At 38.5% G+C, this 26,236-nt stretch overlaps 1 protein-coding gene across 1 annotated transcript in view; it reads right to left on the bottom strand.

Moving 5' to 3' along the window:
• LOC122644627 (monothiol glutaredoxin-S15, mitochondrial-like) overlaps nucleotides 1–20,508 on the bottom strand; it is a 47,406-nt gene extending 26,898 nt beyond the window's left edge. The window contains exons 1-5 of the mRNA XM_043838007.1: nucleotides 20,498–20,508; nucleotides 10,425–10,431; nucleotides 8,402–8,565; nucleotides 3,824–3,958; nucleotides 3,583–3,682 (exon numbers count right to left, since the gene is read on the bottom strand). Coding sequence (XP_043693942.1) covers nucleotides 3,583–3,682; nucleotides 3,824–3,958; nucleotides 8,402–8,476 — 310 coding nt within the window. The 5' untranslated portion in view covers nucleotides 8,477–8,565; nucleotides 10,425–10,431; nucleotides 20,498–20,508. The remainder of the gene's footprint in view (nucleotides 1–3,582; nucleotides 3,683–3,823; nucleotides 3,959–8,401; nucleotides 8,566–10,424; nucleotides 10,432–20,497) is intronic.
• Nucleotides 20,509–26,236: the final 5,728 nt, after the last annotated feature.

The following is a 26,236-nucleotide window of genomic DNA, read 5'->3' as shown; positions in this document are numbered from 1 at the left end:
CTTACTTTTTACTAGCCCTAAGCTATGCATGTCTTTCCTCACCACTTCTCCTAGTCATTTTAGGCCTACTGATGCAGATCAAAGCAAGATGCAAATTGAAGGGAGGATTTAGGTAGTCAATATAGTTTCTATTTTTTGTCTTCGGCAGCAAGTTTTGTTCCTATTTTTGTTTCCTTCTAAATCAGTACTTTGTCTATTGTATTAGTTGCTTAGCAACAAGTTAGATTTACTTAGGAAGCAAGTAATTTCTTTATTTTTGGTAAGTCAATATTCTCTTGTAATGGTTGTCTAACAACAACTAAGTAGTTACTTAGAGAAAATGTTTGTTTTATTTTTAGAAGGTAAGTCTTATATATTGTAATAGACCCAAGGGGTCTCCCCATGATTTTATGATGAATGAAAGTTTGCTTTTGCATCCCTATTGTCCTGAGAGAAGCTGTGACTGAGAGAGTCAAAGAGGGTGAGATGCCCAGGCTGAGATAGCCACCTATCCCTATCCCCCCCCCCCTCTTCCACTTGATCTCTCTTCTTCCTCCTACTTTCTAGTTTGTTTCTCTATTTATTTCTGCGACCATCAAGGCTGACTGAGACCTATCCGTGACGTTTTGATTGATTCCTTGTCTCCTTGAGCCCCCCTACCTGTGCTGATATTGCTGCTGATCAGAGAACCAGAATCAAACCTGTGGTTCCAGATCTGAGTGTTTCTTCTCAGAATTTGTTCTTGCCATATCTCAGCAACCAAGAGGGCACTGTTGCTGCACCTTTAGGGTTATCATTCCCCTCCCAGGAGGACCAGTCGATCCTGTTCAGAGAGCCATCTGCCGGCTGTGTTGGGATTTCTCCATTAAGTTTCTATTTTGAAAACTAGTTTATATTTTTGAGACCACCTCAGATCTAAGAAACTAGCCATCAGAATTGAGCCAAATTTTGAATATTCAACCAGCACCCCAGGAGTTCCCTTCGATCAAATTTTGAGGCCATTCCAAATTCTGGTTTGTGAGTTATTAGAATTCTCCACTTTTAACCTAACTTTCCAGGTCTCAGATAACTGCTATTCTGTCCATGTTTCAGTCTGATAGCGGTGATTGATTCCTGGCTATTTGGGCTTGGTTTGGGTTGATGTTTATGCCCTAGTTATTGTCTGATTATTGGTGTTTTGTTTATCACTTATTTGCGGGAGTTAAACCCTATTCTGTCCCAGCCAATTGGCTACTTTTTGGGTTTATATTACATTATTACTGATTTGGGGGTTATTGTCCCAGCCAATTGGCTACTTTTTGGGTTTATATTACATTATTACTGATTTGGGGGTTATTGTTACACTGATATCAGACCTGGGGTTGGAGTTGTTGTAGTTCCTAATTGGGATTGGGAATCCATACCTAGCCTTACATTACCTACCCCTAGCTCTTTTAGCTCCTTCAATATGAATCAAATCACCCCTCCGTACTGGAGCATTCAAAGGCCTCCATTACACAATTCCATGCCACCTCAAACAACTTTCTCACAACTTATCGTGTATTGGAGCTACACCTAAATTAGCTCTAATTTGTTTATTCCTTATTTTATTTTTTCTAGTTTTACCACTCATCCATCTCAATTCTCAACATCCTCATTTCAGCCGCAAAATACAACACAACACAACAACAAACTCAGCCTTATCCCAACTAAATGGTGTCAGGGTACATAGATCCATTCAGAACAAATTAAGTAAAACAAAGATACACACAAAGATCAAGGAAAGTAAGAGGAATGAAGAAATGACATAAGAAAAGTGAGAAATGAAAAATGAATGATGAAAGTAAGAGGAGAGAGGATAGCCCAGGAAATCAGGAGAATCTCAGCTAAATGGTGTTGACAACGTGGACCCTTGTCCTCCAATAGGCTCTATCTAAGGTCATACTTGGCATAAGACCCAAACTATGCATGTCATCTTCACAACCTCACCTATTGTCATTTTAGGCCTGCCCGTAGATCTGTTAGCTCCTTCAATTGGAATCAGATCACTTCTCCTTACTGGGGCGTCCCCAGGCCTCCATTGCACATGGCCAAACCACCTCAGATGACATTCTCGAAGCTTGTTGCTGATTGGGGCAACTCCCACATCAGCTCTAATAAGTTCGTTCCTCACTGTATCCTTCCTAGTTTTGCCGCACATCCATCTTAACATCCTCATCTCTGCGACACAAAGCTTCGCTATATGGCACTTCTTAATTACCTAACATTCCGCCCCATACATCATAGCAGGTCGGACAACAGTCCTGTAGAACTTTCCTTTAAGCTTTAGGGGAATGTATCGGTCACACAGTACTCCAGTCGCACCTCTCCATTTCATCCATCCCACTTTAATTCTTTGAGAAACATCATCATCTATGTCACATTCTTTGTGTATGATAGACCCCAAATATCTGAAACAGTCACTTGGCAGTATCTCTCTCCTCAATTTTCACCATGTCATCATCCTGCATAGTATGACTAAAGTTACACATCATATATTCCGTCTTTGATCTACTAATCTTAAAGCCTCTTGTTTTCAAGGTTGATCTCCACAACTCTAACGTAGCATTCCTTGCTTTTGTCCCATCTACCAAAACGATATCATCGGCGAAGAACATGCTATTTCAGCTGCAAAATAGCATGTTTATATAATTATATGTTGTTCCTTCATTTTGCAACATTCAGCTTATACATCATTTCTGGTCGTATAATTATCCTATAAAATTTTCCTTCACAACTTGATGGTTGCAGGTTCAAAACTTGGAAACATCCTCTCTTGCGAAGCATTGGGTAAGGCTGCGTACATTTGCCCCTCCAGACCCTGCAGTAGCGGGAGCCTTGCGCACTAGGATGCTCTTTTTTCTACTGATCACACAACACTCCAAATGCACCCGTCTACTTTATCCACCATATTCTAATTAGGACCAAGTTTCCCTCCACCCATGGTGAATGGGATCTCATTCACCAAGGGGCGGGAGAGGGCGAGAATGGTTATCAGGAGGGTATTTTGGAACATACCAAATTTTAGAAGGGGTTTGTGAACCCTAGGATGGTGGGTGAACCATCCTCTATGGGTGGAAGAAAACTTTGTCCTAATTATATGCAAACATCATTCTCTATTTCTCCTTCTCATTTATAATTGAACCTAGGCACCTAAAACTTTCACTTTTCGGTATCTCCCTATCATCAGTTTTCACCACCTCCCTTTCAGTCCTATTGTTACTAAAGTTACACACCATCTCTTCAAGAGATCCAGTATCAAAATCATATAAAGAGACATAATGGGCACTTTTTAATGGAATTTTTTAGGAGAAAAATGTGCTGTGAAATATTGGTAAATTTATGCCAAATTTTTTAATATTTTTGGTAATTGCCACTAGTATTATGGACATTTTGGAAAATTTTAATGCAGCTACTTTTGAAATAATGAGAACAAAAATTGGGAAATTAGGAAAATGTAAAACTTTTCAATACTCGCTATAAGGTACATTAAAAAAGCATTATTACATATGGGACCCAAAGAATATGAATTTCAATTAATGAGCCTGGCAAAACTAAAAAGATGGACACAATTGTAATACTTACTGTATGCTTTCAGTACTCTAACCGCTAGTGAACTAAATCCACATTGAGGCATATCAGGAACGCCTTTCATATAAATCATCACAGGATTTTCCTTGACATCCTGCACACCAAAAAGTTGCCACAATCCATAAATGAGGAACACAAGATTAAAGAAGCTAACCTGGAGGAGCAATATAAAGTTAACCATGGTCAATTGAGATATATCATAAAGAAACTGCTCTAGCAGATAGCAAACATATACCTGCTCAACAATGGCCTCTTTAGAAAGGTCAGATCCAACAAGCTTGCTGGTGGGTCTGAAATCCTCATGGGTATCAGGATCATCAGTCACATTAGTAGAATAGGTCATGACATGATGGTAGAAAGATCCTGCCACCTATTTGTACAAACTACAATCAGTCCAAGGATAAAAATTCACCTCCACAGGTAGAACATTAATCATTAACTAAAAAAATTGAAACAAGTGGAAAGTGTGAATATTATTTAAAACTAACACCTTTAGCTCCAGTCTGAAAGTCCAGCGAGAGCACCCGTATGAACTCTCAACTTATTCAGACCTTATTAGATTTAATAAACATTAAAGATTGAATCTATAGTTCAATCACAAAACTCTCGACTGCCTATGTGTAAGTTCAATCAGATTTTGCTCAACTTCTTATGTATAAGTTCAATCAAATTATTCTCAACTGCTTCTCCTGCTCTTTGAAAAGCCACTTTCTGAATACAGAAGACACCTCCAGGACACTATACGTTTCCGCCCGTCTCTGAAACATGAGATTCCTTCCTACATCCCCTCATTCTCACTTCCAATCATGGTTTGTAATCTTGGATCGGATCAGCCAATATCGGGCGGATTGGATAGGATCGGTATCGGCCGAGGCTGATCCCGAGATTAGACTGATCCTGTCCAGATTTTATGAATCAATAGCTGGATCGGATGACCCATTCTAATCGGGTGATTGGATCCGATACGCATGACTTGCAGAAGGGTTTTAAAACCCAAATTTTTTTCCTATGTTCTTTGTCCCGAGTCTCAAATCCTTGAGTGGGGAATCTTGACATTTTTTACTAGAGAACCCATTAAGGGAATATTTCATTCCAAGTTGAAGTTGAGAAAGACGAGAGAAAAGAATGATTTCGGCTAATCAAATAGACAGAGGCCACCTCTTTATTTATAATCATAGATCATTACAATCTGGAAATAAATCCTAACATAATCAACATGTGCAATATGTGCATAATGAGCCTAGACACACTAATGTTTCTGGGTCTGGGTCACGGGTTACTGGGTCATCCGTTAACACTCCCCCCCAAGTTGGTGCATAGATATCTCGCATGCCCAACTTTATACAACTGGATGAAATGACGTAGAAGTTAAACCCATGGTGAAAACATTAGCCAATTAATTTTCAGTAGTGACAAAAGGTATGCATATCAAGTCTTCTTCAAGCTTTTCCTAGATGAAATAGTGATCCAGCTCAATATGTTTGGTTCGATCATTTTGAACTGGATTATGGGCTATGCTGATTGCAGCCTTGTTGTCACAGTAAAGTTGCATGGGGTCTTCAAAAGTAATACTCAGATCTTTGAGAAGGATCTTTAACCAAAGTAGTTCATAAACTCCTTGTGCCATGGCTCGGTATTCAGCTTCTGCACTTGACCTGCACAGATTAGGACCAGAGTTGGATTGAACCTTCCAAAGGGCAGGAAGGACACTCAGTCAAGGTTTGGTAGTGTTCTGATGGTTACGTTATGCTGGGCAGGTTATGGATGGTGTAGAGGAGAAGTAGAGAGTGGTTAGGGTTTGTTTCAGGTTCAACTTACTTGGTTATTGAAGAACAAACTTGACCAGAATTTCCTCGTTGATGTAGAATACTCCTTGAAACCAGGACTTGAATGTAACAGCAATGGAGAAAAACAAGTAACCAATTCGAACCACCCGGGCTTCCCACTGCAAGGTGTCTAATGGATCAAACACTGATTCCGTCAGCCTTGATCAAACACAAGACAAAGACAAGTTGCAGCATGTTACGTGCAAAGATAATCTAAAAATTAAATAAAAAAAAAGAGAGAAATAATAGGGAGAGAGAAAGAGAGAGAGAATATGCTTTACGGACGAAGCAAGGGCATCTGGCTTGAGTGAGGAAGCCTACCTCATCTCTAAGAGATAAATTAGGGAATTCAATTTTCTATCTTCCATTTCATAGTAGCCTATTAAATAGGCAAAGCCAAACAAGTAGTTACTAACTCCTAAAACTTCTCCCATATCTCTCACTCCTCACGTACAACTCCAATAACCTCCCTAAATAATTACCTAAATAACTATAGTAATATAAGTAACATATGTCAAATAAAATAATTAAATAATACGTAATACAACAACAGCCTTGGAGAGAGATTTCAAAAATGTGAGCATAGTTGTCAAGGGTCTAGGCAACCCAAGGCATTCGGAGAGGGTAAAAAATCAAGGCGACTCCAACTAGACGACTAAGGCATCCAAGGCACCCAAGTCGACCAAGGCGCCTGGACGCGTAGGCGACGCCTTGACAATTATGATTGTGAGGTTAAAGAGCCCCCAAGGTTTTCCTTTATATATAAAGGCCAAAAGCCCAAAATCCTATTCAGCCTAGGAGTACAAATCCCCTAGCCGATTCTACTCACAAGACTACCTCCCCTTTCAAAACCGTGAAGAGGGGGACACTATGTCACAACTTAAGTTGTCACATGACTACTAAAACCATTTAAGAAATCTATATAATTCACTTAAATTGAATCATTGGTTCAAACCAGCTTTGGTCTGATTCAATTTAAAACACAAAAACATGAAAATAAAATTTAGTATGAAACTAAAACAGCTAATCCCGTATGCAACCCTATTACCCATACTTTAGGTCCATAAAAATGACCTATTACATTGAAAACCATGGATCAAAGGCCCAACATATATATATAATATAGTTCGAGATTGGTAGGAGACGAACTAGAAGCCAATAACCAGGATCTGCTATGAACTAGGTAATTCAGCTAGGTCAAAATAGATGAAGATTGTGAAATTAGGGTTAGGGTTTGATGGGATCTAGGGTTTAATGGTAGGGTTAGGTCAAGTGGGTGTAAGAGAGTCTATCAGTGAAGGTTACATTAAGTTTAATGGTTGGAAGTGTGCCGAAATGAATTGGCAGCAGCTTAGGTTTAGGGTTTTGGGTTTTTGAAAAGAAGAAGATGAGGGAATCTAGGGTTTAAAGTGGTCAACTAGGGCTGGGGCTTGGATCGAGTTTTCCTTAGGGTGGGGAGAATTCGATCCAAATTTAGAGGGGTTTCTAATGATTGAATAGGTCTGGACAGAATTTGGGTTATGGGAAAAAGGGTTAGAGATGGAAGGCATGCTAGGGTTTGGTGGTTTAGAGGATTAGAAGAAGAAAGGTTGGGGTGGGGATGATTCGACTCACTGTTGTTGCAGAGTTCCCTTGGCAGCAGCTTGTTTGAAGCTGAAAACTTGAATTAAAAAATCAGAACTTCAAGGAAAGATTCAAAGGAACCACCCGGGCTTCACACTGCAAGGTGTCGATTGGATCAACCACCAATCCCACCAGCCTTGAGCAGACACAAAACAAAACTCCAATGGAGAAGACAAGTTGCAGCAGCAGCTTAGAATAATTTTCACAAGTGAGGTCTGAAGAGAGTCCCCACTATTTTATTATTTATAATGGCCAAAAGGCCTGCTGTCCTAATCAGCCTAGGAGTCTAAAAGCTCCTAGCCAATTCTAATTACAAATCACAACCTCTCTCGAAACTGTGGAGAGGTGTAATATACTTTAAAACTAATTAAAAGAAAGGTGACTCAAGTCACTTAAATTGAATCACTGATTCAAACCAGTTTTGGATAGGTTCAATTTAAAACACTAAAACATGAAAATAAACTAAGTATAGAAGCTAATCCCGTATTCAACCTAATTAACCACACTTTAGGTCCATAAAAGTGATCTATTACATTGAAAACCCAAGGGATCAAAGGCCCAACATGTATATAACCCAACCCTAGACTTATTCCTAATAAAACAATCTCATTTTGATGATGAATCTGCATCAATTACCCTCCAAGAGTATGTATTCATTCTCCATATCAAGCTCATAATCTAAGTACGCAACCTCTCATATCCTCCCCAATTGTTTTCCAGCTTTCTATTAAAAGTTCTGACTTACATAAATCCTCTCTCCATTTGAAGTTCCTTGAATTGATATCTCCACATTTTCTTAAGATTGCATCTTGCTTCATCATCTATTTCTAGTAAATGACAGTTACCATCTCCTCCCAGCAATCAGAACTAACAAGCATAAGCCCATCACCAGAATACTCTAGGGATTCCTATAAAGGATTAAATCAATCATAAGAATTATATGCACAAAGTTTAGCTCATCAGCTACTTCCTTGAGATTGCTATCCATTTGGATTCAGAGGTAGTTCTTCGTGTCTTCAGATAAGCAAGCCTTTTACTCTATGATTGGAACCCCAGACTGGAAGTTTGCAAAGAGATGTAAGCATTTTGACATCTTTCACATTACTCTGTTCCCGTTATAAGTTGAGCCTCTTGTTCATGCAGTAAGCTTTATTGCTTTTATTTTCTTTTTCATCATACAGTTTTTCCTGAACTTTCAGTGCGACAGAAGACAGGAGAAAGGAGACTTATAGACTTTTGTGTCTGGATTTTGGAACCTGATTCTTGGTATAGATTGTGTCAACAAGGTCATATTCAGCATCTTTAAACAAATCTTATAGACTAAGGAAGCAAAATGTACAAGCACTGAAAAGCACCTATCTTACCGTTGTCCTCAAGGAATGGGCAGCTGGAAGGCCCGCGAGACCCTTCAGGAGTAAACCAGATAATGATCTAGCCATTATTATCTTATATATGGAGATTCCAATGCTTCAGCCCTTGTATTTACGATAGGCACAAACCAATATGTAAATGAAAGTATGAAATGTACCTAAACAAAAGACCAAACAAATTATTAGTTTGACAGGTAAAATCCACAAGGGGTTTACAAAGATTCTCAGTTCAAGGGGAAATGAATAACAGTATGTCTGAACTCCAAGCAGATATGAAACTAAACCATCATGTATATCATTCAACTCTTCAAAGAAGTCCATAATATCAGGCAGGAAGCACCAAAATTGAGATCCAAAACAGCATTCTAGATGATTGCGATAAGTCATAAGAGATAAATATCTCCTAGAGCAGAAACAGAATCGTAGTTTAGATACCTGAAGACTAAAGAATACCTAGAACAAGAAATGCAATGCACGTCTACAAATCTCTGAAATCCTATGTATCCTTGCACTTTCACCAAATCAGCACCAACAATATAGTTAATTTTCCAATATGCTATATCTACAAAGCCATATCTCGACGGATGTTTGACAAATTTAATTTCCAAGTTAATACATAAAACTAAATTCCAAAAATTGTATTGCTACTGTTAAATCCTGATGCAAACCTGAGAGGGTAAGCAAGCCAAGATCGAATCTGGAAGAGAATTCTGATTTGAGTGGGTTATGGGTAGGTATGATGGAGGTTGATGGAAGGTGGCTGCAGGGAATGGATGATGGAGATGATGAGGATGATGATAGTTGAAGATGAAGATATATAGGTGGCAGCCTAGAGTCCCACTAGTTGCCCAACCGTCGGACTCCCACAGAGGTCACAATCGAAGGAGTCCTACCTAGGCCCACTGTAGGAATCTCACCTAAGCCCTCTTGAGTCATACAAGAAAATATTTCGATTGTTTGTTGTAAAAATTCATTGGGTGCCTTTGAGAGCAGCCCATGGTTTGCATTATGTAGGAGTGGGGAAGGCTTTAAACACCTTGAGTACATCAAGTAGCATTAAAGTAGACTCTTAGAATTCCGAAGGGGCTTTGGAATTCCCCATACATAGATAACAAATCCTAGACATGAAAAACTATTCCCAAGACCTAGAAACTAAAACCAATTAAACATTAAAAACATAACACATGAATCTAGGAATATGAAAAGATTAACACTAGACTCTGGACTAATACTTAGAAAAATTAAAAGACTTAACTAACAGCCTAGGAATAGGAAAAGGTTTATTATAAATATGCCTAGGAAACATGAAAATAAGCTACTATTAAGCCTAATCCCGTATTCCTTCCGTGTACACATATTTTAGGCCCATTAAAGTGGCTCATTACAAAGAAAACACATGGAATCAAAGGCCCAATGTATACATAACCCCACCAAAGGCTTATTTCCAATAAAATAAGCCCATTATGTGACTTATCTGCATCAAATCCCGATAATAATCCTAGTCAATTAGGTGGGGCTTAAATGTCTAATAATGACAAATCAGTATCTAGGAATTGCAACTCCTTCCAATCGGCAATTAGGTTTCTTCAATGTCTAATAATGACAAATCAGTATCTAGGAGTTGCAACTTCTTCCAATCTTTCAATTATTTCTGGGTAGGTGATTCCTTCAAAACTTCAATACCTCTTAGAGCCACAAAGAGTACTCCTCAGTCAAGGAAATTGAAGCTTCAAAAGACCAAGAATCCTTGTTCATGTTGCTTCCGTTTTTTATTGAGTCGGTCACTACCTCCTGCAGCTACATCATACAATAGGTTTGCCGCTCTCTTAATGAATCTAATGGTTAATAGGAAACTGTAGGAACACCATCATTCAAAATCTGAAGTTACTCCAACTCACCAAACCAATATTATCCAAAGGATATTTTAAGAAGTGTTAAAAAAAATTCTATTCTGTTAAAAAAATATATGAGAGAGACCCATGAGAAGTGTTTATCAAGAGAAGAGGCCAAAGAACACCACAGATCTCTAATGGGTTTCTAGAAGACTAAGGTTACTAGATTCAAAAATCCAAAGAAACCAGAATCGCAGTGACAGATTTAGAAACCAGATTTCAAGAGAAATATTACTAAGAATCGGAAACTCAAATGGACTTAGAATTCTTGTCAAAGGTTAAAAGTATGGCCAAGAATAAGTCCTCAAAATATGGGTAATCCAATAACCTGATCGGGAGTTATAATCCTATTAGGGATAGGATTCTTTAAAACAGAATTCCAGAATTGACAATTGATAGCACATCTTATGAGCTCAAAACAGCAATCAAAACTGTATCAAAACAGCAACATATTTCAGCAATAAGATAAGGATACTATTAACGCAAACACCAAGAAACATGAAGAAACAAAAACTGAGCAAAGATGACATAGAGATATAACGGGAAAAAGATCTTGTGCAGCCGTGGCGGGAGTTGCACAGGTACAGCACCGCTAAAACAGGGGTAAGGTAGTCATTTCACAGGTGGATCCCACCTGGGCCCCACATGTGAAATGACCACCTCCCCCCTGTATTTGGGGTGGTTTTTGTGCTGCACCTGTGCAGCTCCCACCTCGGCTGCTCATGAGCCAAGTCTGATTTAACGTGGTTCACACGAATTTTATCACCTGTGGTTCCCCTGCCCGGTACGGTTCCCTAGTGCCTCTAATAAAAGGAGGGTAGACTCCACCCGGGCAGTGTGTTCAGTCAGGGGGTGGAATGGTCATTTCAGCCCCCTATGAGAGGAACTGCACAACCGTACCGATCAGCGAACCTCAGGGGATAAAGGTCTGGTTCACACACCAATATGATGTGCTACATCCACAGGTGAAGCTGAAGATGATTCACTATATAATGGAAGAGAAGTACAATGGAGATCTCTCAAGAACACCAAAAGTTGTGCAAGAACTCTACCCAGAAAACCCTAACTCGAAAAAATCTCCAAATTTCACTTCTTTTACTTGCTTACACAACAAAAAGATAGACCATATAAATACTCCTCGAAGTCGGGTCATACCATCACAGACCTCACAAAAATTCCCATTCGGGTTGCCACAAAAAAAAATGTCGGTGCGGGGCATACTTAGAAACGGGTACAAGAATTCGAGATGCACATAACAGATACTAATCTGAAACAGGATATTAAAAATAGCGAACAAGAAATCCAACTGGAAGTAGGACTCTAGAAATCAACACAAAAATCAAATTTTGAAACCGTATGGATGTTGTTTAGAATACTATCCAAGTACCAAATATGAAATCAAATTTGAAATCGAAACAATGGATAAATTCAAAATTTCAGCAAGAAAGGTATGCACAAGAACAGAATAAAAATTAAAATACTAACCTGATTGAATGGTGGATTATTCAAAGTGATTTGTCTAATTCATTCCGATTCCTTCCTTCATAATCTAGAAGTTCTTTTCGGATAAAAGGAAATTATTTAGTTCCAGAGCTAAAGATCGTAAATCTCGAATGAACAATCATCTGGGGCATCCTCGGGGTTAAGAATTGTGCGTCCAACGATCAAATGGATTCGGACTTATACTCAAGGAAGGTAGTAAAAAACAAAGGGTCAATTAGGGCTTTGTATGGTAACGCTTCTGGTTTTTTTTAGTGTTTTAGGGTCCGGTATATTTTTATGTGTTTCTATGTTTTTTGAGCGTTTCTGGGTCCTGAAATGCTGTATGATAACCCCGAAAAATAAAACATTTCTGAAATTTAGAAGAAACAGAAATCTGTATGGATCGCACTTAACAGAATCATTTTTGCTGTTTACCAAAAATTATGTAATTGCCACATACACCATGGCTTTTGTACTTATAATTTTTGCAACAAACCGGTAACAAGATATGATTAACTCATGAAATGGAGGTGTATAACTCTGGAATATTTGGAAGAAGCAGTCTTTCAATTTTCTCTTAAAAACTCTGGCATTTGTCCCAGTTTCAAGGATCACTGAAACAGACATTCCATAAAAAATAATACAAAACCTGGTCCTATTACAAAAGCTTAGGGAAGAATAGTAAAACAATATAGAAGAACTAGAGAAAGATAAGATAAACTGGAGAGCAATAAAAACATTTCTCTCTTTTTTATTAGAAATTCTTACAGCAGAGCATGGCTGAGAAACATAATTGGTAAGGCCAGTAAACAAAGATCAATGAAAAGGCCTAAATCACCTTCCAGCTGGCTCTCAACACGAAAATATCATGTGACCAGTGCACCAAACAAGGACAGCAGCTGCACTAAGCAGCAAATGGGAAGCCATTTTGCACCAACACCTTAACTTACATGATGACAAAATATATATATATATATATATATATAAGAAGGGCCTCCTTTCTATAAATCCATCACCTCAAAGAAGAATGATTTTTCATTGTCAAACTCTCCAATTTTGTAATTTTCAAATGAATCAGAATTAAAAAGCTCTGTTTATGCTTCCCAGAATTGTCAACAAATATACACATTGGTTCAAGGGTATGGCAGCTGACACAACAACATCAGGATAAATTGTGAAATACTAAGAATAAACGATCATTCTACACTTTGTTTTACCTGGTATCTAGTGGTTCGATTGATGATGGAGCTGTTGCATTATTTCCAGAAGATGCCCCTACTGTTTCTATTACAATCTCATCAGATTTGCAAGATGGATAAACTTCTCTAACAAACAATTCATCAGAAACAATAAACCACTTTTCTGGTTGAACTTCACACTCCCATAACAGAGTTCGATTAGAATCTGTAACAGCATATGCTTTCTGCTCTTACAACTCAATGGAGTTGAAATAAAACATAAACAAATTAACCCTTCTAATTCATACCTTGGGATGAGGAGCAGAGTCTCGAAGTGCAGCAGAGGTCGTGCTCGAAGTGCAGCAGGGGTCGTGCGCGAGAGAGAAGATGGAGAGGGCGAGGGTGAGTTCAGAAGATGGAGAGGGCGAGAGAGAGAGAGAGAGAGGATGGAGAGGGAGAGGGCGAGGGCGAGGGCGAGGGCGAGTTGAGAAGATGGAAAGGGTGAGGTCGATGGTCGTCGTTCTTGCACAGAAGAGGTGAGAATGAGAGTGTTTTGCGATTTTAGGTTTAGTTTCACCAATTGTTATGTTTTTCTGTCAAAGTCGGACTGCTGTTTCTCCGAAAATTAGTAGAGCCCATTTGGTAATACATGTGTTTCTTGTTTTTTATGTTTTTCTATATTCGGTAACACTTCTGTTTTTTGTTTTTGGTGTTTTTCTGTGCTACTGGCACAAAAAAACCGAATCTACCATTTGGATGCACCGGTCTGTTTTTCTGTGCTAATGAAACAAATCAGCCAAAAAAAACACAAAAAATAATAAATGTCAAAACAAGCAAAACCTTGTTTCATCACTTCTGAAACACTTCAAATGAAACAAATTTGGGAAAAGTGGTAGATTTGTGCCCGATCTTTTTGAAGACAAGAGAGCTCCATCGTCTTCTCTTCTCCAACGAGCAGCTCCTGTGAAGGTCTTCTCCAACGAAACCCTAAGATCTAAATTGGTTCCTTGCGACATCGATTGGCATTCTCTCTTCCCTGACGATCTCTATGATTCAGCTCCTCATGGCATCATGTGTGACTATTTCCCTTTACTCTCTTCTTTCACCAACCTCAGCAAGCTCTTCTTCTACAAATGTTTTACAGAAACCATGGTTTCTTTCCCTGGGTTCCTCTCCATCTTGGGTTCTACCTTAGAAGAACTCGTGTTCATCGATACCCCTTCTCTGGTTTGGACTCTGAATGGACATCTCGGCAACTTAACCCGTCTCAGGAGGTTCATTATCAATGGGATTAGTGTTTCTGGAGAAATCCCAAGTGAATTGGTGGTTTACTCAAGCTTGAACCGGCTACAATCTGCAGAAATCGTTTCCGTAAGTTAGAAGGGAATCTCACAAAATCAATCGGGAAGATGACAAAGTTGGTGAAGCTCGAGTTGGGTTCGAATAGCTTTGATGGGGAAATCCCCGAGAGCCTAGTGGGTTTGCAGGAATTGGAGTTCTTGGACTGGAGCTACAACCATTTTGGTAAACTTGGAATTCCGCTATTTTTAGCAGAGGTGCCAAACCTGAGAGAAGTGTACTTGAGTGGGAACCCACTTGGAGGCCAGATACCTAAAATTTGGGAGAAGCTTGGGGGCATTTTGTGTTATCTGCTTGAAAATCAATTGGGCTTCATAACCTCAAGCCAGACGAACAGTAGTGATCTATTGGAATACATTAAGATGATGGTTAGGTCATCTTTGGTGGTCACAGATGGGAACCAATCTGCAAACCAGAGTTCAAGTTTCCCAATGGTTGCTTTGGTGCTCTTACCTTCAACAGGGTTCGTTTTGTTGATTACAATTTTGGTCCTAAGCATACTCTGGTGGAGAAGGCGTAAGCTTTCAACACATTCAAAACCAGACATATCAAATTCCTCTTCTTCATTGAAGCTTGATGAGATCTTTTCCATCCTTAGTTTACCTGCGAGATTTTATTACGGAGTTCTTGAAGCTGCAACCAATTACTTTGAGAACCAAATCGGTTTAGGTGGATTGGGGTCTATTTACAAGGGTGTTGTTCCTGATAAATCTTTTATTGTAGTGAAGAAAATAAATCATATTGGTGTTCAAGGGAGGAAGGAATTCTGTGCAAAGATTGCAGTGATTGGTAACATTCACCATATTAACTTGGTTAAACTCAATGGCTTTTGTACCCGAAGGCAAGAACAGCTTATGATCTATGTGCAGCTCTGTTCTCTGTTTATTCATACTTTCTTGTGGCAGCAAGAACCTGCAAATGTCCAGGTATCACTACTAATTGGGTCCCCACATTGAGAACCCAACATGATCAGTTTAATAGAATGGCAGATAAGGTTTCTCCATCTTTGTTATAAATTTTGAGTTTAATCATCTCAAGATTCTACCTGAGTAATCAACTTAATTTATTAACTCTTTTTGTATCATTCCAATTTTATCCAAAGGAAAGTCTTCAAACAAGTTGTGAATAAGCTTAAAATCATGGGATTCTGCAGATATGATGAGAACATGCATTGGGTTTTAATTTTTTTTGTCAAACTTTTTTTATCGGATGCATTGGGTTTTACCCCTTTCTTCAAACATGTTAATGACAATGAGTACAGCATATAGGACTGATAAAAAAAACCTACCAAACCAAAGGATGGAACTATTGGATCAGCCATATACATTGCAGATAAACATGGCTTGTTAAGAGTATTTTTTCCTTCAGTTATTTAATTTTGGTTGGCATGAACCACATAACAAATATGAATTGATCAGAATTGAGGAAAAGAATTGATCTTTTTCTTAGTGAGCTATAAGGGTGGAAAACATGCAGGTTTTTGTGTTTTGGGAAAGATGTGACAAGCCTGAACTAGCTCATTTATTAATTAGAGAGGGGTAAGCATGCACAAGGTAAGCTCATTTGTAGTAGGACCAGCTCATTTGTTCTTGTTTATATTGTTCTTGAAATTGACACCACATTGTAGTGACCTATCTGTAAATGATTTCTTTTTCATTAGCACCCCATTGATATTATGTTTGTAGCTCAATGAGGTTTGGATTTCATTTGAATCTGTTTCATTAGATTTGGGTAAGGTTTGGGTTACTTGTAAACTTCAAACTCTACTTGTTGGGTCTTTAGCTCAAAGGTAGAGCACTTAGAACATGCGCATGTCTCAAACATGTTCTAAGGGGATGGTGGTTCGAATCCACCAAGATCATTTTTGCATTGTCATACATGATCATGGTGGATGTTTTCATCTTAATTTTAAGTAAGTTTAGTCAAGCAATGACATTTCTATAATAATTCATTGATTTGGTAAAAGGTATTTCAGAACAAATTTTACCAAGCGGATTTGTATTGTTTTTCTGTTCTAAAAACATTTCTAGAACAAGTTTACCAAACACCATTTTAAAGCCCAGAAACATATTTCTAGCATAGAAACAGAAAAAAATGATGAAGGTAAAAAACATTTGTTCTGCAACAGAAGCGTTACTAAACGGGCTCAAGGTTCTGTATGGTAACGTTCTTTTTTAGTGTTTTTCTACTTTTTTGGAACAGAAACACGCTAAAAACTGTATGGCAAGTCCGGTTTGTTTTTCTATTTTTTTGAAATTAATCGGGCACTTGGCACACTTTTAGAACACATTTGCAAAACACCAAATTGGTGTTTCTCACCTAAGAGAAGCACTTCTTCAAATTTTCGGAGAAACATGTGCCCACTTAAGTTAACGAAGGGCAATACTGGTATTTGTCCCAAAAACATAACATTTGGTGAAATCTTGAAATGTATCCTAAAATCTCACTACTCTCATCTTCTTCAAGCTCGACCGCTGCTCCTCCCAATCGACCTGCAACCCTCCCAGCGATCGACATACTCTCATCTTGTTCGCGTTTGACCTGCTCTCAAACACTTGCATCTTTGCAACTCACAATCTCAAACCTAACAGTAATGGATGAGCTCGAAAACCCTAATGAGATGCCCAGAGTTATTACCTTCCTCTCGTCTCTGCTTTAGAGAGTGGCCGAATCGAATGACATGAACCGGCAGTTTGAGCAGCAAAAGATCTTCTTCTTCCATGGCCTCACCCAACCCACTATCTCAATACAGAGCTACCTGGAAAGGATCTCCAAGTACGCCAATTGCAGTTCGTCTTGCTTCGTTGTCGCTTATGTTTATCTGGATCGGTTTTCACAGAAGCAACCCTCGTTGCGCTTCAATTCATTCAATGTTCATCGATTGCTCATCACCAGTGTCATGGTCGCTACCAAATTCATGGATGACATGCGAGTTACTTAATTTTTTTTATTCTTCGACCATTCACGTCGTTTTATTTTTCTTTCTCTGGGTTTTTCGAGTTGCTTAAAGATTTTCTTTTTCTGCAGTAATTGAATTGAATTTTGATGTGCTTCTCTTTCTTTCTTTCTTCTTGTAGTTTTCTACATCTGGGTTTGGTTTCTTCTGCTCTGTGTAGCTGCAGTTGATGTTTTCTTTTTTTGTTTCTTCTTTCTTCTTTTTAATGGATTACTTTAGCAGAGTTCAAGTCTCTCTGAATTCAAATCTATCTTGTGTTCGCGTGAAATTCTAGTTTTAAGAGAAGATTTGACGATTTGATCTCCCAATTTTTTTGAGTCTCTCTGTTCTTCTATAATGAAGCCAGCTTCTGACCTGAATCCCCTGTAATCATCTAAGATTTACTGGAGTAAATGCGGCGGATGTTAGCAGTACTGTTTTGGAAACAACCACTGCCCAAAGAGAAAAAGGAAGACAGCCCTGAGCATAGATTTGAAGAGAATAGAGGGCTTTTATCTACTTCAATATTAGACAGACAACAGATGAGGATAGAGTTAGAGAGGAGATTCAGGACTGCAATTGCAGGAAATGAGACAGACAAGATGATGACCAGTCAGCCATTAGCAATCAAGATTCTTGTTCATCTAAATTATGAATTAACTTAGAATGCTTTGTTAAGCCAATGACATTGAAATTTGTGAGATCTGTTCTCATGTTTGAACTGATTGCTCTTCTTCGGACTTATGTAAATGTAGTACATAAAATGTTAATGCTTTGTTAAGCCAATGGCAATGAAATTTGTGGGAAAAAAATGCTGCATGAGTTCATTTTTGTATTTTTTATCCTATTGCCTTATTTTTCTACCCAAATGAACTCACAATTCTAAGCTCTTTTTTGTTATTTTCTGATCATCATGACTTTTGTGGTTTTTTTTATTCAATAACCGGAGAATGGAATGGAAAAAATAATCTCTTTATTGTTGTTGACCGGATGAAAATATCAGCTTGTACAAAGAATATACTTAAAAATGTCCAGTTCATTACTATATTGATTTGGTTAGTATTTTTTTTAACCAAAAAAAAAAATTCTGTGAAGTGTGAGCCATTACTAAACAAAATTTGCTTTTTTTGCTTAAAAAATCATAAGTATAAAAGTCATGGTGTAGGTGACAATTAGTAATTTTTGGTAAACAACAAAAACGATTTTGTTAAGTGCGACCCATACAGATTTCTGTTTCTTCTAAGTTTTAGAAACGTTTTTTTTTTAGGATTACCATACAGCATTTCAGGACCTAGAAACACTCAAAAAGCAAAGAAACATAAAAAAGTGTGTCGGACCCAAAAACACTAAAAAAAAATAGAAGCGTTACCATACAGAGCCTTGGTGTTTTGCAAATGTGTGCTAAAAGTGTGCCAAGTGCCCAATTCATTTCAAAAAAACAAAAAAACGAACCAGACTTGCCATACAGTTTTTAGTGTGTTTCTATTCCAAAAAGCGAAAAAACACTAAAAACGCTTAAAAAGAATGTTACCATACAAAGCCTAGGTCCCGTTTGGCAACACTTCCATTCTAGGAGAATGTTCTTTTCACAAAAGTGCTCTTTTTTTATTCCTTGCTGTGAGAATACTCTCGTGGAAGAGAAACAGTGTTTGGTAAAACTGTTACAGAAGTGCTCCACGAAATGAAAAAGAACAGAAACAGTGTTTGGCAGACATTTTACAAAATCACTTCTTTTGTACAAAAAAAATTATATAAGTGCCATTATGTTCATTATTAATCCATAATAATTATGATTATATACTTGTGGACATGCCTGTGCTACTTGTGCACATGACATAAAATATGGAATATGCAAGCAACCTTACAATAATGAAATATGGATGTCAAGAATGAAAGTTTTCAACATAAATTTGTAAACACTCTAATACCGCATTCAATTTTAGGGTAATGGGAATCACAAAATACATTGTAATAAACAAAACCACACCTCAAGTGTTAAAATAAAAACAGATAACAATCATAATGTAGGGTAACCGTTTAGTCTTGCCATCTGATTCACAATTCGTTTAGATTGCGATGCATGGGGGTTTTGGGATCTATGGCTCACATAGCCAACATGCATGGATTTTTATGCACATGAATCTGCAGAATTTATATATGGGAGGGTTTGAATTATACTGTAATAGTACTGATATAGGGTTTAGGTCATGAATTCAACATGCAATCAAGGTAAGCATGTCCTACACCTTAATCCATGTTCTAGGCTTGCTATATGGCATGGCAATGGGTCATTTCTAGGCTAGAACAGTTATCACAACAATCTAAACTTATAAGAAGGCAGAATAGAGATGAGAAAGTGCAGATTCTTACATGTATGCAAGGATCTAGTCTTCTACATGAAAAAATTATGAAATGACTTCATGCTACATGGTGGTTCATAGCTATATAGCAAGAACCCGAAGTTGATCATGCTCAATCCTAGGAACAACTTAGAGAACTAGAGAGTAATCGATTTGGAGGGGTTTACCTTGATGATCTCCAGCACAAGGAGGTATCCAAGCTTCCTCCCAATACTTTCTCGTCTCTCCCTCTCCTCCTTCTCTTCTCTTTCTTTCCTTCTTATCTCAACGAAATGAGTAGGGCCAATTTCTGAGGATAATAAGGTTTATATAGGGGCTGGTTTAATGCCTGTTTGCCTAAAGTCATTTTGGCTAAAAACACATTCTATAGCCTATTCTATTGTTCTTAAGCCTATAGGTGGGCCCTACATGGTCACATTGTCGGGGCAATATTTCCACGGGTTGGTTGAAGTGCGGGGAGATGATTCGGGGTGCGAGACACTGGGCCCCACATAGTAGGAGTGAAATTTACAAATGGTAGCAACACTGGTCGATTGAAGTGGTCGATCCAACCGAATAGTGGGAATGGACTAGTAGGTGATTTCCTGTTGTTTTTACATCCGGACATATCAGAAACTTAGGCCATTGTTTGGACACTTGCCAAACATGACTATCAAGCTACCGAAGGATTCAATTATTTAGAATCCTAATTAAAATAAATGAGAGGTTTACCTTAGGTTGTACATCAATTAAAGCACAGAACAACTACATGGGGTTGGTATTTGTCTCCTAGTTGGTATGTAAGATGTTACCACTGGACTTCCTTCCTCCCGAATGATTACCTGGTCAGTGCACCATAAGTTTCTAGTGGGAATGACCTTGGATTCTCCGGGTTTCGGACCTACATTCGGAGTTCGGGTTAGGGTTCGAGTACAGATATAAAAAATTTACTTGTGAAAGGAACCCCCATGTCCTTTACTATGGATGATTTAGAAGAAATTCTGAACATTAGGGCTTTTGGTGAGCGAAAATATCTTAAGACCAAGCAAAATCATGATGACTTCATGAATAAAGTAGAGGTTTATGGCATGATTATGAAGGAATATCTAGGAACATTCCAACAGGTTAAAGCCATTCAACTATTCGATATCCCTAGGGTTTTATGCCTGATCAACTCTTATAATATTCTTCCTAAATGCGATCATTGAGATGCGGTCAAACCATTCAAAGCTTATATCTTTGGTGTCTTATCACTGGAAATCAGATTAGCTTTCCCTACCTCATCATGAGAACTATGGAAATTGTTACTGCACGAACTTGTAAGGATAACTTGCCATATGGTCGAATGCTCACAACAATTTTTCACCACTTTTAAGTGGATTTTAATGATGAGATTCCTAATGAGAAGCCCTGTGATATTAATGCCACTACCATCAAGAAAATGGGAATTTCTGTTGTGGCTCTTACTTATGATATGTGCAATTTTATTCAGAAATGGCATGGATTAAGGGGAGAGTCTGTTATTTTTTTTCTTCCTTTTCGTTGTTGACAAAAGGGGGAGAAAAATGGATTTTAAGACCTAGATCTCTTTTGAATTAGTTTGAAATTACTTCAAGAATATGTATTAAGATTCCATGGTTATATCTTGATAATTTCAAAAAAAATTATTTGTTTGTCATCATCAAAAAGGGGGAGATTGTTGGAAAATACAATTTCATCTAATTTATTTTTATAGAGTTTTGATGATAACAAACACATGATTATACTAAAACACTTTGTGGAAGCTCAAAAGAAGAAGAAGAGTCATGACAAAGACATGGAAACTCAAGAAGTCACAAGTAGAAAGAAGAACTATGTTAAGTTAAAGACATGGATACTAAAACTTCAGAAAGAACAAAACAAGAAGACAAAGAAGGTTGAAGATTGAAGAACATCACCTAGGAAGACTCAAGTGAAGATCCAAGACTGCAAAGCTGCAAATGAACACTTAGATCTACACTATGCATATTGTAACACATGAAAAAAATAATTAAAAATGTATATCATCCATGCATACATCTTAAAGAGACCGTAGGAGGTATTTTTTAAGCTTTCAAGACCTTGACATAAGTTTGGATAAAGTTAGACAAGGTTCTATCAGAGACAGACAACAAAAATGACCAAATCAGTTAAGCGGTTGATCCACCGGTTGACTGGCCTATAGGCTATTTTCGTCTACTGAAAATAGTGGGTGTAGAAACCTCATTTTGTCTTTCCCTCAGAGGTTTCCCGTAATGATGATGAGCACCATCCAAGGCCTAGAGCCGGTGAATCTGTGGATGTAACGTCAGTATGCACTACCTGAATCCGTTTATCGATCGTTTATTCCCCTTGTCGGAGCCTAGACCAGAGCCTCCAAGCCCTCCAAGATCCCCTGGAAAGACTAGCCCTGACCCAAACCCCTTGGAACTACCCTGGCCCAAACAGTTCAAACCTTCCCTGTCGACTCTGAAACTCAGGTTGACACTCAAAGGCCCTAAGTCGACATCGAGCCCACCTTCCATCGACATCGAGCCATGCCCTTTCACTGTCGAACAATGTACTTCTATTATCTAACTTTCTTCGACATTCAGACAATGACAAGCAGTTAGGGATGGGCTTCATGGAGATATCCAAGGAAGCTATCAAAATCTTGAGCTCGAGGTCCTACAAAAAAGTTATGGTCGAACAAGCTGGCATTCCTTTTGAGAAGAAACAAGTAAAGAGAGAAAAATCAAAGTTACATCTTCATCCACGACATTGATAATAGCAATTGGGTTCACAACAGCAAGCAAAGGCAAGACTTTTGAAGAAGTAACTTTCTTCGTCTCCCTAGCTGGGTCACTATCGCCAACCTTCTTTGCTGGTATGTCAATTGGCTTGTCATCATCAATAGAAGGAGTCTCAATTTCTTGCTCGACTAAAGATGGAGAAAGAACTTCTACCTTTTTGTTTAGAGTGGCTTAAAAGACTGTTGTAGAGACGTCCATTCCGGCAAAAGTGCCTTCGGTCTGAGTGACCGATACTTCTTTCAATGGGGTGGCTACAAGTACTTTTTGGGTCACCTCATTAACACTCGTGCTAGAAGGTTTGGAGTGGCTAAGGTGCACAAAGGATTTGACCAAAGGTTTAAGCCCCTTTGAAACAGATGTTGACAGTTGTGCCAACAGTTGTTCATTCTCAAAGACCTCCACTTGGAGCTTTCGCTTGGTCGGAGCCTTTCTCGATGCTTTCACCTGTTTTTTGAAAAGTGTGAATGCTTTTTGGACTAGAGCATTGGCCGAGGTTTTCCTTTTCTTTTGTTGAGAGGGAGAATCAACAGATTCACCCCTTGACCAGCAAAAAGAACATTTCTCCTTGAGAAATAAATACACATAAGCATTAAGCTACAATAGAATAGGAAATGTCTTCTAAAGTAGAGAGTACTTAAACTAGGGTATTCATAAACCCTCACATAGTCTCCCTCATGATGATACCTTTGCCCATGGGAAAAAAAACCATGTGAAAGTTACACGTTGAGCTGGATCTGAAGAGGAAGATGGGCCCGATTGAATCAGCTAGACCAAAAGGGGAATTTGATGTTGAAGGGATTTCAATTTTATCGGCTAAGCTAAAGGTGGATTCTGGCATGGGAGGCAACTTTTCCAAAAACTGTCAAACTCGTTTTCAAATCGTGCCATAAGTTTTTGATAACTCTTGGCATCACAATAGGTATTTTTAGGTCAAGATAGAAAATGGCGACGATGATCATCTTTGGTGGCCATGATTCTAAAGTGATTCACAGTTGGACTGGGATGAATTTTAACACCAAAGTATTGCTCATAACAAATGATGGAGTTGATAAGCATACCTCTTTTCTTCTGTTGCCCTCTTGTCTGTGTCTGTGACAATGGAGAAAGAATATTAGAATGATGCCCTTTCTCTTCATCAAATGTTGAGGAATGTTGAACAGCAAGTGAAGAATCAATGGAGGGGGCTTCTTCAGCCGTAAAGAGCTTTGCCCACCAAGTGGCAAAATCTTTTGAAATCACAAGGAGAATCCTGAAAGGCCAAAATCTGAATTCAAACAATGCTATCTCCCTTAGAAGGGAGACTTTTGCAATCTCTTCTACCTTCTTCAAGACCGAGCGATAAGGTTTGCTGCAAGATATTGAATAGAAAGAAGGATAAAGGATGACCTGAACAAGGCCTAACTGACGAGCCACAAAATGAGGATTATATAGCTTGATGCTACAAGAATTATTATCATAAGGCTCAAGTGTAACCCCAAAGTGGAGATCCCTACAAACTAGGTAGTATTCCCACATGAATCGATTATTAAATGGTTTACTCATGACATCAGAAAGCCTTCCTGGGATACTATCAGAAGAATGAAAAGGAACCAAAAGATCCATGAAATGATCAGGGGAAAGTCTAATAAAAAGAATAAGTCGTCAAAGACCGAGTAGGGTGAATGGTGACAAATTTCATGCCAAAAATGAGGTAAGCATTGGGGGTAGGACTACGAAGCTCTGAAAAATAAGAATGAAGCCAGAGTTGAAGGACCCAGAAAAGGCCACCACCCTTAGAAAGCAGCATCCACAACTCCCAAGTTGTTAAAACACGAGATGAAGTCATCCATAGCAGCTCTATTAGGGGGTGATTGAGACTAAGGCTACCGCTACCTTAGATCCAAGCCTTTTTCTTTGAACCATGGTGGATGCTAATGATAGTGATAGGCCAATGATAAAGACAGGATAAATGCCCAGAAGGAAGCCAATAATTAAATTAAACAAGCGATGGGATACCACTAAAATCTATTCGCTACCATTTCATTGCAACCCCGATATAGGGAAGATAAGATGAGGGAAGCCATATCAATAGGTCGTTCATCAGCCAGAATATTGGCAAGTCTAAGAAAAGTCTTAGTTACTTTATCAGCCTTCGTACAAATTAAAAATGGACAAAGCTATAAAAGCAAAAAGGCTAAGTATTCAATCCTTTCAACAGGGCCTTCCACTTTCCTAAAGGAGGAAACAAAAAGAGAATAGCTGGTCAGTTTTGAGAAGGGAAGGCTGTGAATGTCTGAGGAACCTTCAGAGGCACCACATAATTCTTCTCCTTCACATTTAAGGCCCAAAATGGCACCCATATCTAAGAGTGTAGGGGTCACCATGCCAATGCTAAAGTGAAAAGAATTGGTCGACCTAGACCAGAAGTGAAGGGTAGAACAAATAAGGTCCTTGTCAATAAGTATGTGAAATTTTGAGAAGCTAATGACATCATGAATACCAAGGAGTTTCTAAGAGTCAGACTTATACGCAAACATTCTATCCACCCATTTATTCCAGTCTGGGATTCTAGAAGGCCACAAATCTAGTAAGAGGGTTAGTCTTAGGAAGCGCAAGCACCTAACCATGGCATAAAAGGGAGTCTGCACTATGTTTAGGAAAATCTAGAATAACTGAAGTAGACAAAGGCACAGAAGAACCAAGTGAAAAATTGGGAGAAGAGAAAGACACTACCTCAACATTGATAGAAGATGCTTTCAGTTGCTTCCTCTTTTTTGTAATATTTTCAATTAGGGCTTGATCCACGCCACTCATGATTGGTTGAAAATGTTGAGCTGGACCAGTTGTTTTGATGAGACAATAGGAAGAGGAAGAAGACGCAGGAGGAGCAATGACTACAAAAGGAAGGAGAGGAAGCGACAATGAAATGAAGAAGAAGATACAAAGGGCCAAAATACCCCAACTCTTATGTAGGGGCCCCAACTGAAAATCATTACCTCTCCTCGAAAATAGGCGATGCCATCTTCCACGATCAGAAGTGGAGGAAAGTAAATGGAGTGTCCCACATTGATCCCCAAAAAGTATATGGATGCTTTAGCCTTTACAAAAGAAGAATAAACGGATGCGTCTACATAGATGTTGCAACTTCCCAAGGACTTTATAAGCATCGTCCTTAGAAGCTGCAAGGGGAATTGTCTACACCCTAAAATTGTCGACTGACCGGTAATGAAAGACTGATCAACTTTAGGCCGCAAAGGATCGGTCAATAAGGCAAAATCCCTTGCGAAAAGAAGACGTGGATGATAAAACAGTTGTAAGCGTGACTTACCCACGTTGAATGCAACCTCCAAACTAGGAGCCACTTCTAGAGGACATGGTATTCAAACCATTCCACAACTGTCAAAGGGAGACACAGTTAGAAGCCACTCATGGAGGTTCCATCCTCAAAGTATAAAATACAGAATTACAGAGGAAGGAGGATCTCTCGATCAACCAACAAACCTGCAACTTAAGTTATCTTTTATTTCTTTTTATATTTTACAATTTGCTTAGTGTAAACTTCTTCTCCCTTCGGATCCTTACGATCATTCTTTTTCTGTCTCTCCCTCTATCAACTTCTTCTTTGATTTCTTGTAACAGTGGTATGTCCTTCGTGTATACCCGCATTAAGATCAATACAAGTTCTTGATTTCTTATATCACTATCAATTGTTCTATGATTATCCCTTTCTTCACATATTGCAATTTGGTATTTAATTTAAAGTCCTTGGAGCAATCGAGGCAAGAAGATGATCCACATAGCCTTATAGAAGTCAGAAATACAAACTTCTCCACATTGAGTCTGGTAGACTCTGGC

The sequence above is a fragment of the Telopea speciosissima genome, chromosome 11, assembly GCF_018873765.1.
Source record: "Telopea speciosissima isolate NSW1024214 ecotype Mountain lineage chromosome 11, Tspe_v1, whole genome shotgun sequence".
NCBI lineage: Eukaryota > Viridiplantae > Streptophyta > Magnoliopsida > Proteales > Proteaceae > Telopea > Telopea speciosissima.
This window is presented reverse-complemented; position numbering and strand designations above follow the sequence as displayed.